This window comes from Hypanus sabinus, chromosome 2, assembly GCF_030144855.1.
Source record: "Hypanus sabinus isolate sHypSab1 chromosome 2, sHypSab1.hap1, whole genome shotgun sequence".
NCBI lineage: Eukaryota > Metazoa > Chordata > Chondrichthyes > Myliobatiformes > Dasyatidae > Hypanus > Hypanus sabinus.
Window position 1 is genome coordinate 117,106,628 of NC_082707.1, and position 14,562 is coordinate 117,121,189.

Genomic DNA, 14,562 nt, shown 5'->3' on the forward strand with positions numbered 1-14,562 from the left:
GTGGAGGAGAATGCCAAGGAATTCTCCAAATATTTTAGGAGAAAAATGATTGCAAGAAATAAAATTAGACCTGTAGAAAATCAGAATGGTAATCCATGTGTGGAACCAAAACAGATGGGGGAGATCTTAACCAATTTTATTGCAACTGTATTTACTGGGGAGATAAACACGGAGTCTGTAGAAGTGAGGTAAAGTGACATCAACTTCTTGAACTCTGTACAGATCACAGAGGACGTGGTATTTTCTACCCTGAGTAAAATCAGGGTGGATAAGTCACCAGGGCCTGTCAAGGTGCTCCTTATTGGAGGGAAGTGCAGAAATTGCCAGGGCCCTAGCAGAGAGATTTAGCCACAGGAGAGGGACCAGAGGATTGGAGAATAGCCAATTTTGTTCCACTATTTAAGAAAGGCTCCAAACATAAACCAGGAAATTATAGGCCAATGAGTCTGACATCATTTGTGGGTATGTTATTGGAAGGTATTCTTAGGGACCAGATATAGAAGTATTTGGATAAACATGAACTGATTTAGGATAGTCTGCATGGCTTTGTGTGTGGCAGGGTGTGTCTAACCAACCTTATTGAGCTTTTCGAGGAAGTTACCAGGAAAATGGATGGATGAAGACAAGGCAGTGGATGTTGTCTACATGGACTTAGCAAGGCATCTGACCAGATCCCACATGGGAGGTTGATCAAGAATGTTCAGTCATTCAGCATTGAAGATGAGGTGGTGGATTGGATTAGACATTGGCCTTGTGGGAGAAGCCAGAGAGGGGTAGTAGGTGATAGCTTCTCTGACTGGAGGCCTATGACTAATGGCGTGCAGCAGGGATCAGTGCTGGGTCCATTCTTGTTTTTCATCTACGTCACTAATCTGGATAATAATGTGCTTAACTGGATCAGGAAATTTATGGATGACACCAAGATTGGGGGTGTAGTGGACAGCGAGGAAGGCGATAATCTCTTGCAGAGAGATTTGCATCACCTGGAAAAATGGGGTGAAAAATAGCAGATTCAGCTTCATGCAGAGAAGTCCGAGCTGTTACGCTGGTTGCTCACATCCATTAGAGAAGGTCATGTCTAAGACTCCTACATAATTATTACTTGGAATTCCAGATAACCCTTTACAATGCTTCCTTTAGAGATGATCAACTATAGATCCCTTCCTCTCTAGGTTGTCTCCTAAAGTTACCATCCTCACTTCTGATTTCTTTCAGTTAACAACATGGTAATTCTGATCCTGTCCTGAGGAAACTACGGACTCTCCAGGTGCATCACTCTCTACCCGGTGGCCATGGCGATGGTGGATCTGATGGTTATTTTCACCGATGTGATACTGTACATGGTTATTCCCTTTAATTCCCAGGAATTTTCATGGACACCGTTCCTGTAATGTCCCTCATTCTCGTCCTGCTCTCTGCAGCCACTGATCTCTCTGTCTGGTTCACCGTCACCTTCACCGTTGATCGATTTGTTGCAATCTGTTGTCAGAAGCAGAGAACAAGAACACAGTGAAAATGGCAACAGTGGTTTGAAAAGTGAACGTGACTTTTTCACAATCTCGTGTATTGTTCACTTTACGTGGCAGCACATTCCCACTCACTGGCAGAAAGTGATCTAGTTGCTAAACTAACGGTTTATCAGCTTTCTCATTTTTCATTAGCTAAGTATTAGCACATCACCCACGTCGTATAATTGTTTTGATGATGTAGTCATATTCACCAGCTTCTCCTCTATACAAGGAATTTCTGATCGATAGAGGTAAAGGATTTATCCATCTCGGAGAGGGACCACTTTGTCTTCTTGACTTCTTCCTCATTCCTTTGTCTTCACATCCATACACCCCTTAGCATCATTGCTTAGCTCTTTATTTAGTTTGCTTAGTATTTGTATGTTTGTTTGTACTCTAAAATAAACTAAAATATTTTTTGTTATTAAGACTGTTTGTCATTCCTGATTCCCAAAAGAACCCCAAAGATCAGAAAATAAACAGAAATCCATTTTGACCTCCATTCATTGTGCCCCCTTTGTTCTATAGTTTCCAGCCTCTCTTCCTGGGCAGAGTAGTATCCTCACAAAGCATGCTGGGATACTTGACACTGCTCTGGCTGCTACAAGCAGCACCTCTGGGGCAAGTGGTTAAGGCAGGGATAATAACAACACTTAGAATGTGCTTGGAGAGGTACATGGTAGGAAGGGCTTAGATAAATATGGGCCTATTGCAGGCAAATGGGATTGGCTTGGATGGGAATTGTGGTCAGCATAGACCAGTTGGTCTAAAAAGGCCTGTATCCATTCTGTACATCTCTATGACCAAATGACTAAGTTGACATTTCAGATGGGTGCCCTCGATCAGGATTGAGAGGGATGAGGAAAGAATGCCAGTACACAGCAGAATGAGGGAGGATGGGACAGAGGCTACTGGTGATGGGTGGAACCCATTACCCACCCTTGCACCCCTGTACTACTCTATATTGGCTCTCTATTAAACATGCAAATTAACAACTAAATCATTGAAAAATAGGTGTTGGGAAGCTGTTACAAAACCAATTTCAACTTGGGTAAATCCATTTTAAAAAACTATTTGAAATAAAACTTCACTTCTACCTTTTGTTGAGTTGGCAGCCCCGTTAAAATGTGATAAGCTGTGTCAGGAACCCCGGCCACGTTTTCAACCTTGTACCTATCTACAAGTCTCTTAAATGTCCCTAATGGATCAGTCGCACATCCTACACACCCACCACTCTCTGTGTAAAAGATCTATTTCTGACATTCCACACATATTTCTCCAATCACCTTAAAATGATGACCTCTTATATCAACCATTTCCATCCTGGGAAAAAGTATGGGCTCTCCATCCTATCAGTAGGTCACATCTGTGGCATGAGAAAAAGTTATTGTTTGAGATGGACGATACCAAAAACTCCTCCTCAGTAATATGTAGAGGGTGTATGACCTCAGGTACCTTATTAGCTTCTTCCTGCCTATATCTGCTATAGACCTTCTTTTCCTCAACAAATGCCTCAATAATTCTCAAAAGCCAAGGTTCCCTAACCCTGTTATCTCTCCCTTTTATTCTGACAGGAACATAGTCTGTACTCTCAAAGTTTCACTTTTGAAGGCTTCCCACTTTCCAAACACACCTTTGCTTGACAGCAACCTATCCCATTCCACAACTGCCCCCAACAATATCCAAAGCAGTGTAGCTAATTGTTGACGGGAACAGACACAGGCATACTCTCCACTGGCAGCCTATCCCAACTTCCCCCTCCTGATTGTCACCCATTTACCTGTGTCCTGCAACTTTGGTGTAAATACCTCCCTGTATCTGCTGTTGATTAACACCCCAGCTTACCAAATGACCCCGAGTTCATCCAGTTCCAGCTCCAGTTCCTTAACACAGTCTGAAAGAAGATGCAACAGGATGTACTTCTTGCAGCTGCAGTTGACAGGAACAATCTCACATCCCACAAGAGAAGCATCCCATTATACTGCCTGGGATGTCCAGTGCTCTAACTGAGCAATAAAAAAGGAATGAAAAAAAATAACCGAAAAAGATATATCTGGAGACATTGCCTCTTCTTGCCAAAGTCTCTATAAGCAAAATCCTGAATTCTCCACTCTAACACTGGCCAACCCACGCAATAGCCATTCCCAAAATATCCACTCCTCTTCAACCAAACTTATTTTCATTGGTCCTTGCCAAATGCATAATTATGCACAATCTAACATATCCTTACAATCTGTGATGCACAGAATGGGAAGCATTAATTTTCTCTCTGACTTGCAGAGTCTTTCAAGATTTCCATTGTTACATCACAGAAAATAGTGGCATTAACTCTTGTATTGTGTAGCATTGTCAAATAAGATCTACATACAGCTGTCCTCTATTACATTGAACGAGCATAACAGAGGAATATATTCAAGAAAGACATGAAATTGGCTTCTTTGAGGTATCACTGATATTCAAAAGAATTTTCCATGAATATCTTGCCTTGAGATTGTATAAACTCTAACTAATGACAACTGATTCTATGGTGAATTCTATTTTTATTTTCTGTGCAGCTTTGTTCTCTGAAGCATAACTAATATTAATAATGATGTAACTGAATGATCTCAAGGGAATTTTATTCCACATTAAATGCACATCTCCTCTGGTTGTGTCCTGTAATCAGTCAGAGCTTTCCCTCTGTCACCGCCGGAATTACCTTCTACAGAAAATGCGTGAGGCAACAATACTCCATCAGATAGAAGACATTTACTACCCTGTTCTCGCGGCTATGGGAATTCCTGGTAAGCCAGCCTAGGGTAACTAAATATCTTTTGTTGTATGTTCGGAAAATAAATCTACAGCTCTTGGGCTGTCATCCTGTACAGGAGCATGTAACTTATTGTTGTGTTTCTCTCAGCAGTGACATTGATTCACTCTACCCCTGCAACATCCCCTCTGCTATTATCCCCTCTGCTTGTCCCCTTTAGAACTGTCCACCCAGTTTCAACCCTTCTCTTACCTTCCGTAAAAAAAGCTATCCATAACTCTGCTGCCAGTGTTCAACCTCCTACCACTCCTGCATTCAGCCACCACTCCTATGATCACCAACTCATTGGCTCCCTGTGATGTCTAAAAGTTTTCACCAGTTATACATGTCTATAAATTTGTTTGTTGAGATACAGTCTCCTGCAGCCTTGGAAACACACCACCCAGCAATCACTCAATTTAATCCTAGTCTAATCAAGGGATAATTTACAAAAACCGGTTAACCTACCAGCCAGTACATCTTTGGACAGAGGGAGAAAATGGGAATGCCCGGAGGAAACTCACACAGTCATGGGGAGATCGTACATTATAGGCAGAAGCGGGAATTGAACCGTGGTCACTGGATCTGTAAAGCATTGTGCTAACCACTATACTACCCTGACACCCATAATATAATTATTCTGCACCATGATAACCACCCAGATCCAACCCCACAATCCACCCAGTTGTCTCCATGAAGCAAAACCAGACAATGCTGGAAATATTCAGGAGGTCAGACAGTGACTGTGGAGCAAGAATAGTAACACATGGTGATGATCATCCACCAGAAAGGGGATAAATTAGAAACAAAAGTGTTTTTAATTGTTCAGGAAGGAGAGAAAAGCAGAGAAAGGGCAAAGAGGAGCTCTGTGAGTTCATGTTGAAATAGCGTCAGGAATCAAAGGCACAAAGTCCAGAGTGGGATCGAGAATGACAAGATCATGGAACTGAAATGTTAACTCTGTGTCTGTTTGTACTGAAGTTACCTGATTGACTCAGTGTTTCTAATAACCTTTGCTTTTATTACAAGAGAGGTGTATGCTGGTCTGAAGACCAGGACTGAACGGTGACTCGAGGGTTGGGAGTATTACTGAAAGCTGTGGGAATCACTGGTGAAGATCAGTGGGTGTGCCTGTGGGAGATGTCAGTGGAAGGAGGTGACGTAGAGATGAAGTGACCAGTTGATGAAATCGCTTGAAGTGGGAGATCGGGTTAGTAAATAGGGGACTAGACAGGCAGATCTGTGGAAATTGAAGAAACAGACACAAAATGCTGGAGGAACTCAGCAGGCCGGACAGTATCTTTGTAAAAGAATTAACAGTCGACATTTCAGGCTGAGACCCTTCATCAGGACTGGAGAGAAAAGGTGCGAATTCAGACTAAGAAGGTTGGGGAGGGGAAGAAAACCGGAAGGTGAAACTGGGTGGAGGGGAGAGGGGAAGTAAGGAGCTGGGAAGTTGATTGGTGAAAGAGATACAGGGCTGGAGAAGGGTCAATCTAATAGGAGAGGCAATGGAAGAAAGAAAAGGGTGACCACCAGAGAGAGGTGATAGGAGTTTAATGAGATAAGATGACAGAACAAAATTGGAATAGGGAATGGTGAAGGGTGGGGTGGGGGGTGTTGCGGCATAATCGGAATTTCGAGAAATCAGTATTCATGCCATCAGGTTGGAGGCTACAAAGACAGAATATGAGTTGTTGTTCCTCTAACCTCAGTGTAGACTTGTCATAACAGTGGAGATTACCACGGATTGACTGTTTGAATGGAAGTGGGAAGTGGAACAAAAATAGGCGGCCACTGGGAGATACCACATTTTCTGGCAGACAGAGTATAGGTGCTCAACGAGTCGCTCTCCCAATCTGCATCCGGTCGCACAGATATACAGGAGGCCACTGGATACAATACATAACCCCAACAGACTCACTGGTGAAGTGTTCCCTCACCTGGAAGGTCTGTTTGGGGCCCTGAATGGTAGTGAGGGAGGAGGTGTAAGGGTAGAGGTAACACTTTTTCTGCTTACAAGAATAAAAGCCAGGAGGAAGAGGAATGATGAATGGACAATGGACTCACATAGGGAGCAATCCCTGTGGAAAGCAACAAGTGGGGGGAGGAATGGTGCTTGGTGATGAGGTCCCAATGGAGATGGCAGAAATTATGGAGAATTTTGTGCAGGACACACAGGCTGGTGGAGTGGTAGGTGAGGACAAGAGGAACCCTGTCCTTGGTGGGTTGGTGGGAGGATGGGGACAGGGCAGACATGTGAGAAATGGAAGAGATGAAAAGGGTGAAGGCAGACCCATAACCCTCTTTTTTTGGAAGCTCCATCTACCTAATTCCAGAAACAAAACTGGACAGCCACAAAGAGGTGGAAATTTTGATGGAGATCTGCAGAGATGTGAACAATTAGGATTCTGGAAAGATGATTCAGTTGCTATTGCAAAATGCACTGAAAGTTCGAATCCAAATTATTACAGAGAAGCTGAAGGTAATAGTGGTCATATCAATTGGTGTGTGTGTGTGTGTGTGTGTAAGCAGACGTGTGAGAAATGGAGGAGATGCAGTTGAGGACAGTGTTGATGGTGGAGGAAGGGGAGAATGTTGCTTGGACTTCCAGCATCTACAGATTTTCTCTTGTTTGTCAGTTGAAATTGATGTTGGTTCATGAAGTCTGTAATGTGCCTAATGTTCCTCCAACCTGAGAGGGGCCTCATCGTGACAATAGAGAAGACCATGGACTGACATGTTGGAATGGGAATGGGAACAGGAATTGGAATTAATATTGTTAGCCACTAGGAAATCTTGCTTGTAATGAATGGAACAAAGATGGAACAAAGGTCATGTGACTCTGCAGAGTGGAGCCCTTCCCATTGATGCCCTTTGACCTCAGGTCTACCAGACAACCTCAATATTCCACTCAGTCAGATCAAGGCCAGTCATCCCTACTTCCCTTTGGAATGCAGAACATGGTTGGAACAAGGTCTGGAATGAGTGATCCTGGTGAAATAGAAAACAGAATCAAAATGAGAATCAGGTTGAATAGCACCAACACATGTTGTGAAAAGTGTTGTCTTTGTGGCAGCAGTATACTGCAATATATGGTAATAGAAATAAATATGAATTACTATAAAATAATTCAATTAAATAAATAATGCAAAAAATAGCTGTGAGGTAGCATTCATAGGTTCAATGACCATTCAGAAACTGGATGGCAGAGCAGAAGAAACTGTTCCTGAATCATTGAGTGTGTGTCTTCAGGCTCCTGTCCCCGCTTCCTGATGGTGGCAACAAGATGAGGGATGCCCAGGAAGCTTGGGGTCTTTAATGATGCACACTGCCTTTTTGAGACATCACTCCTTGATGATGTCCTAGATACTATGGAACCTAGTGCCAATGATGGACTGAACTGTTTATAAACAAACCGTTTATTGTTGAGCAGTTGACTGGAAAGGGACATTTGCAGAAAGGACAGCAGAGCAACAATGGCTGGAATTTCTGTGAAAAGTGAGGGAAGTGAAAGACAGATATGTTCCAAATAAGAAGTTTTCAAAGGGAAGAAGGACACTACGATGGCTGAGAAGTGAAGTCAGAGCCAAAGTAAAAGCAAAAGAGAGGACATACAAGGAAGCCAAAGCTAGTGGGAAGATAGAGGATTGTGGAGCTTGTAAAAACTTGCAGAAGGCATCTAAGAAGCTCATTCAGAAGGAAAAGATGAATTATGAGAGGAAGGTAGCGACTAATATCAAAGAAGATACCAAAAGCTTCTTTAAGTATATAAAGAGTGAAAGAGAGTTGAGGGTAGATACAGGACCAATACAAAATGACGCTGGAGATATTGTAATGAGAGATACAGAGATGGCAGAGGAACTGAACATATATTTTGCATTAGTCTTCACAGTGGAAGACGTCTGCAGTATACTGGACATTCAAGAGATTTGGGGAAGTGAAGTTTGTGCAGTGAAAATTATGACTGAGAAGGTGCTCAGGAAGCTTAATGGTCTGAGGGTGGATAAATCTATGGACCTGATGGAATGCACCCTTGGGTTCTGAAGGAAGTAGCTGGAGAGAATGCAGAGGCATTAACGATGATCTTTGAAGAATCAATAGATTCTGGCATTGTACCGGATGACTGGAAAATTGAAAATGTTACTCCACTATTTAAGAAGGATGGGAGGCAGCAGAAAGGAAACTATAGACCTGTTAGCCTGACATCAGTGGTTGGGAAGTTGTTGGAATCGATTGTTAGAGATGAGATTACAGAGTACCTGGATGCTCATGACAAGATAGGCCAAAGCCAGCATGGTTTCCTGAAAGAAAAATCCTGCGTGGCTAACCTACTGGAATTCCTTGAGGAAATTACAAGCAGGGTAGACAAAGGACATGCAGTGGATGTGGTTCACTTGGATTTTCAGAAGCCTTTCACAAGCTGCCACACGTGAAGCCGCTTAGCAAGATAAGAGCCCAGGGAGTTACAGGGAAGTTACTAGCATGGATAGAGCATTAGCTGGTCAGCAGAAAACAGAGTGGGAATAAAGGGATCCTATTCTGACTGGCTGCTGGTTCCCAGTGGAGTTCCACAGGGGTTGGTGTTGGGACTATTGCTTTTTACGATGTCAATTATTTGGACTATGGTATTAATGGATTTGTGGTTAAATTTACTGATGATACAAGTTAGGTGGAGGAGATGGTAGTGTTGAGGAAACAGAGAGCCTGCAGAGAGACTTAGATAGTTTAGGGAAATGGGCAAAGAAGTAGCAAATGAAATACAATATTGGAAAGTGTATGGTCATGCACTTTGGTGGAAGAAATAAACAGGCAGACTATTATTTAGATGGAGAAAGAATTCAAAATGCAGAGATGCAAAGGGGAGTCCTTGTGCAAGCTACCATAAGGGTTAACCTCCAGGTTGAGTCTGTTGTGGAGAAGGTGAATACAATGTTGGCATTCGTTTCTAGAGGTATAGAATATAAGATCAGGGATGTGATGTTGAGGCTGTATAAGGCACTCGTGAGACCACACTTGGAGTATTGTGTGCAGTTTTGTACTCCTTATTTTAGAAAGGATATACTGACATTGGAGAGGGTTCAGAGAAGGTTCATGAGAATGATTCCAGGAATGAATGGGTTACCATATGAGGAACGTCTGGCAGCTCCTGGGCTGAATTTGCTGGAGTTCAGGAGAATGAGGCGGGATCTCATAGAAATATTCCAAATGTCAAAAGGCCTGAACAGATTAAATATTGCAAAGTTATTTCCCATGGTAAGGGATTGTAGGACAAGAGGACACAACTTCAGGATTGAAGGACATCCTGTAAGAACTCAGATGTGGAGAAATTACTTTGGTCAGAGGGTGATAAATCTCTGGAATTTGTTGTAATGAGCAGCTGTGGTGGTCAAGTCATTAGGTGCATTTAAGGCAGAGATAGGTAGATTCTTGATTAGCCAGGGTATCAAAGGGTACGGGGTCAAAGCAGGGGAGTGGGGATGATGGAAGAATTGGATCAGCCCATGATTGAATGGCAGAGTAGACTCAATGGGCTGAATGGCAGGTTCTGCTCATATATCTTATGGTCTAAAAAGCAACGATAGTACACTGCAAACTTCAGTGGTCTAACTGGGCAAAAGGAGCCATATTAAATTGTGAATGGGACATCCCTGTGGAATTTCCTACTTGGATTGCAAGGAATTTCTAACTGGTCAATGACCTGATCATGCTTTTCATCCCAGGTAACACTTGCTGTTTGGAATAGCCTTCATGCTTGGGATGTCTATCAGTATCGTACTTGTCTCATTTCTCTTTGATTCAGTTAACTTGATGGCCATTCTGATCCTGTCCCAAGGAAAGTGCGGACTCTCCCGGTGCATCACCTTCTACTTGGTAGCCATGGCAACAGCGGATCTGATGATTGTTTTCACCGACGTGTTACTGTACGCGGTCATTCCCTTTCATTTCCCGGGAACTTACATGGACACCACTCCTGCGATATCTCTCACCCTTGTCCTGCTCTCTGCAGCCACTGATATCTCTGTCTGGTTCACCGTCACCTTCACCTTTGATCGATTTGTTGCAATCTGTTGTCAGAAGCTGAGAACAAGATATTGCACAGTGAAAACAGCAACAGTGGTTTTAACAACAGTGAGTGTGACATTCAGCCTGAAGAACATCCCTTGGTACTTCATATACAAATCTGAGTATATTGTTGACAATGTACCTTGGGGTGGGGTCGTGTCAACCACCTTTTACACTGAAACCGCCTGGTTGGCTTTTGACTGTCTCTCTATCATTTTAACCCCTTTTGTTCCATTCATCCTGATTCTACTACTCAACACTCTGACGGTCAGACACATTATAGTGACGGGCAGAGTCCGGAGGAGGCTACAGCAATGCAGTGGTAATGAGGATCACGTTGACCCAGAGATGGAGAAGCGGAGGAAATCCATTGTTTTACTCTTCACTATAACTGGCAGCTTTATCCTTCTATGGATGACAAACGTTGGATTTTTTCTCTACTGGCGGACTGCTAGAGTTTATGTTTCAAGTGGCGTCCATGACCCAAGCTACATCACTAAACAAACTGGCTACATGCTGCAGCTTCTGAACTCCTGCACCAACACCTGTATTTATGTGGTGACCCAGACGAAGTTCAGGGAGCAGCTGAAGAACGTGCTCATCCGTCCATTCTCAGCACTTGCTGTTTGGTTGAAATGAAGCCCTGATTGTACATCCGAGCCACCTTCATTCGGCAGCTCCCTCACTCCCACTCTGTGTGAATCCGTATCCCCAGCTCCATTCTCTTTTCCATCCTCTTCACTCTATGATATTCTACCACAGCCCCCGATTCTGTTCCTGGGAAGTATTTGTGACCCAGACAATCTGCACATCAGAAACATAGCCATGAATTGGGTTGTCACACGGTCGATAATACCTGCAGACTCACAACAAACAGCAAATCCATCCTGCTGGGCTCCAAAATGATGGTAGTGTAGTGGTTAGCACAATGCTTTACAGTATCAGTGACCAGGGTTCAATACCCACCACTTTTGTCTTTTCATCAAATGTGTCCAAATCCTTCATTCACATCATCAGTTTCCAGTTATGCCCCTAAAGACAGGGATTTTGTTAAAAATTCATTCAGGGCATATAAGTACTAGATGTCTCAGCACAGTTCACGTTCTAAATCTGACACAAACAGCCTGTACTTCAGGCTGTTGTTGAAGGATTTTGCTCCACTTCTAAGAAAAGGGATCTATCTACACAATAGACATGCGAGGCTCAGAAATAGTAGACAATGAATTTTATCTGATTTGGATTGTACAACTGTGAAAAGACACAGATGAAAGGATTGAACACAGACACCTTTCATCCTCATCCTGACTCGTTTCACTCTCTCTACTGGATACGTGTGAACCTGTTCTTGACAGAATTAGTGGACAGCATAAAGCAATACACAAATGAACAAGAGCAGCTTTGGAGATATATTCAGGGCCATTTAATTCCAGTAACCCCAATCTTCAAACTACTGGCATATTCTTAATCATTTTACTCACAGCATCCCTTGCCCAAATGCTGATGTCACTTTACAGTTTTCCAGACTAAACACCCTTAAACCAAAACAATGGCTCTTTATTTTTCCCAGAGTATCAGTTGCCAGTAAGACTGACACTGCTAACTGCACGCCGTACTTTTTGACACAACACTGCACACATTCCATTAACTTGGGATTTTCTGCCTCATCACCACTGAAAATCAAGCAGAGTTTGGGATGATGTTGACACCCCGGAGTCCATGGACTGAGAGCTCACAGAAGCCCAATGTAAGGTGCAGAAGTGGAGCACAGAGGGAATATCTGGGGCAGAGTGAGAGTTAGTAATTAGGCAGCATGAGTTCAGATAGAAGCTTGTGAACCATCTCGTGGAACAATGGAATAAACAGGTCTGGAGAAGTGGAGGGATCAGTGTTTCAACAAGAACCAGCTGTGGGAGGAAGAGGCTGACAAGGTTTCTGGGGTAAAAGGAAGCACTATAGTTCCATTTTGCTCAATGAGGAACCAGACTTACAAACTGTCAAGGGAAACAAATGAAGTCATTAACCAGAAAATGGAATTTGTGCAATACATGTATTCAGTTGAGGAAAATATTGCTTCTCCAATGCAGCACATGGGGAAATTGGAGCCGGTGAGAGAGGTGTTACTGTGGTGGAGTTTGACATCATCAGCTGAACCCAATCATAAGTATTTGGATCATGTCACCAAAGGTTTCCACATAGATGAGAAATAGTAGAGGGCCAAGGATGGACCCTTGGGCAGAAATAGACCATCATGAGATGTCATTAAATTTAATTATTTCCCACTCATTGAAAAGCCAATAAGCAGCTACTCCACTGAATTACAAAACTACAACTGCCTCCTCCATAACTGATTTATTTTTCCATAATATTTAAACTGTATCCATTTAAACATTTGCTATCAGTGACTGTAGATACTGAACTGTGCAAAGAAGCCTCCCATTCAAACTGTGAATGCAATGAATAGTGTCTGCAGTGGTCAAGGTAGTTCAGTGTTCCTGAATATGGAGAGGATTTCCACACAGGGTCTCCCACCCTGCAATGCCGTGTAACGTTTGAATGATTGTTCCTCTGACAGTCAAATCTCATGTGCTCTGGTATTCATATCTTTGAGGTAATGAACTTTAGTTGTCTAAATACAAGCAACCAAACTGATTAATCAGAATCACCTCCTGCTTCTTGACACCTACTGTCCCAATTTGATGGCTGGGTGGTAATAACTGATCCTGACCCTGATGGTGTGACTCCTGAGGTTCCTGTACCTTCTTCCTGATGACAGCAGTGAGAAGGGAGAATGTCTGGGTGGTGCGAATCTCTGATAATGAATGCTGCATTCCTGCGTTAATCTTTCGTATAGGTGAGCTCAATGATGGGGAGAGCAATGATGGAGAACTCAGTACTCCAACTGCACTTACTAAGGTCTTATATCGCTGTAACATTACCTCACAGCTCTTGAACTCAATCCCACGGTTGATGAAGGCGATCACACCCTACGCCTTCTTAACAACTCTGTCAACCTGTGCAGCAATTTTGAGTGTCCAATGGACACAGACCCCAAGATCTCGCTGATCCTCCAAACTGCCAAGAATCCTACTATTAATATTATATTCTGTCTTCAAATTTGACTTAGCAAAATGAACCACTTCACAGTTATCTGCATTGACTTTTATCTGCCACTTCTCAACCCAGTTCTGCATCCTACCGATGTCTCGCTGTAACCTCTGACAACCCCCCAGACTATCCACAACATCCCCAACCTTTGTGTCATCAGCAGCCACCTCTTGCCTTCTGTGGGCAAGCCAATTCTGGACTCACAAAACAATCTCCTTGGATCCCATTCTTCCTTACAATTGAAATGAGCCTTGCAATGGGAACTCCCCATCTCCATCCTGAATTTACTTCCCCAAATCTTGAGGCTATGCCCCCTTGTTCTAGTCTCACTTACCAGTGGAAACAACTTTTCTTCCCCTATCTTATCCATCCCTTTCATTATTTTATATGTTTCCAGAACATCTGCTCTCATCCTTCTGAAGTCCAGTGAATAGAGACCCTGGCAACTCAATCCCTCCTTATAATCTAACCCCTTCATATCTGGAATCAACCTGGTGAACCTCATCTGCACTGCCTCCAAAGCCAGTATATCCTTCCTCAAGTAAGGAGACCAGATCTGCATGCAGTACTCCAGGTGCACCTCACTAGTACCCTGTACATTTGCAGCATGACCTCCCTGCTCTTAAATTCAATTTCTCTAGCAATGAAGGCCATCATTCCGTTCGCCTTCTTGACAGCCTGCTGCAGCAGTAAACCAACCTTCTGTGATTCATGCTGAAGTACTTTCAAGTCCCTCTGCACAGCACCATGCTGCAATGTTTTACCGTTTAAATAATGATCTGATCTTCCATTTGACCTCGCATTTACCAGCATTATACTCCATCTGCCAGACCCTTGCCTACTCACTTAACCTCTCTATATCTCTCTGCAGACTCTCTGTATCCTCTGCACAACTTGCTTTTCCACTCAGCTTAGTGTCATCACCAAACGTACACACATGACGCATGGTCCATTCTTCCAGATCATTAATGTTTATCGTGATCAATTTCAGGCCCAGCACCGTCCCCAGTGGCACACCACCCATCACTGCATTGGTGCTGTTTCATGTACCCGTGCTGAACTTGTAAACTTCATCTGCTTTGCCTCCAACTTCCA

General features: G+C 43.1%; 1 protein-coding gene across 1 annotated transcript; it reads left to right on the top strand.

Moving 5' to 3' along the window:
• The first annotated feature begins 10,107 nt into the window (after positions 1-10,107).
• On the top strand, positions 10,108-11,001 carry LOC132403870 (probable G-protein coupled receptor 139). The gene has a single exon (XM_059987648.1). The coding sequence runs from the start codon at positions 10,108-10,110 to the stop codon at positions 10,999-11,001; it is 894 nt and encodes a 297-aa protein (XP_059843631.1).
• The last annotated feature ends 3,561 nt before the right edge of the window (positions 11,002-14,562 follow it).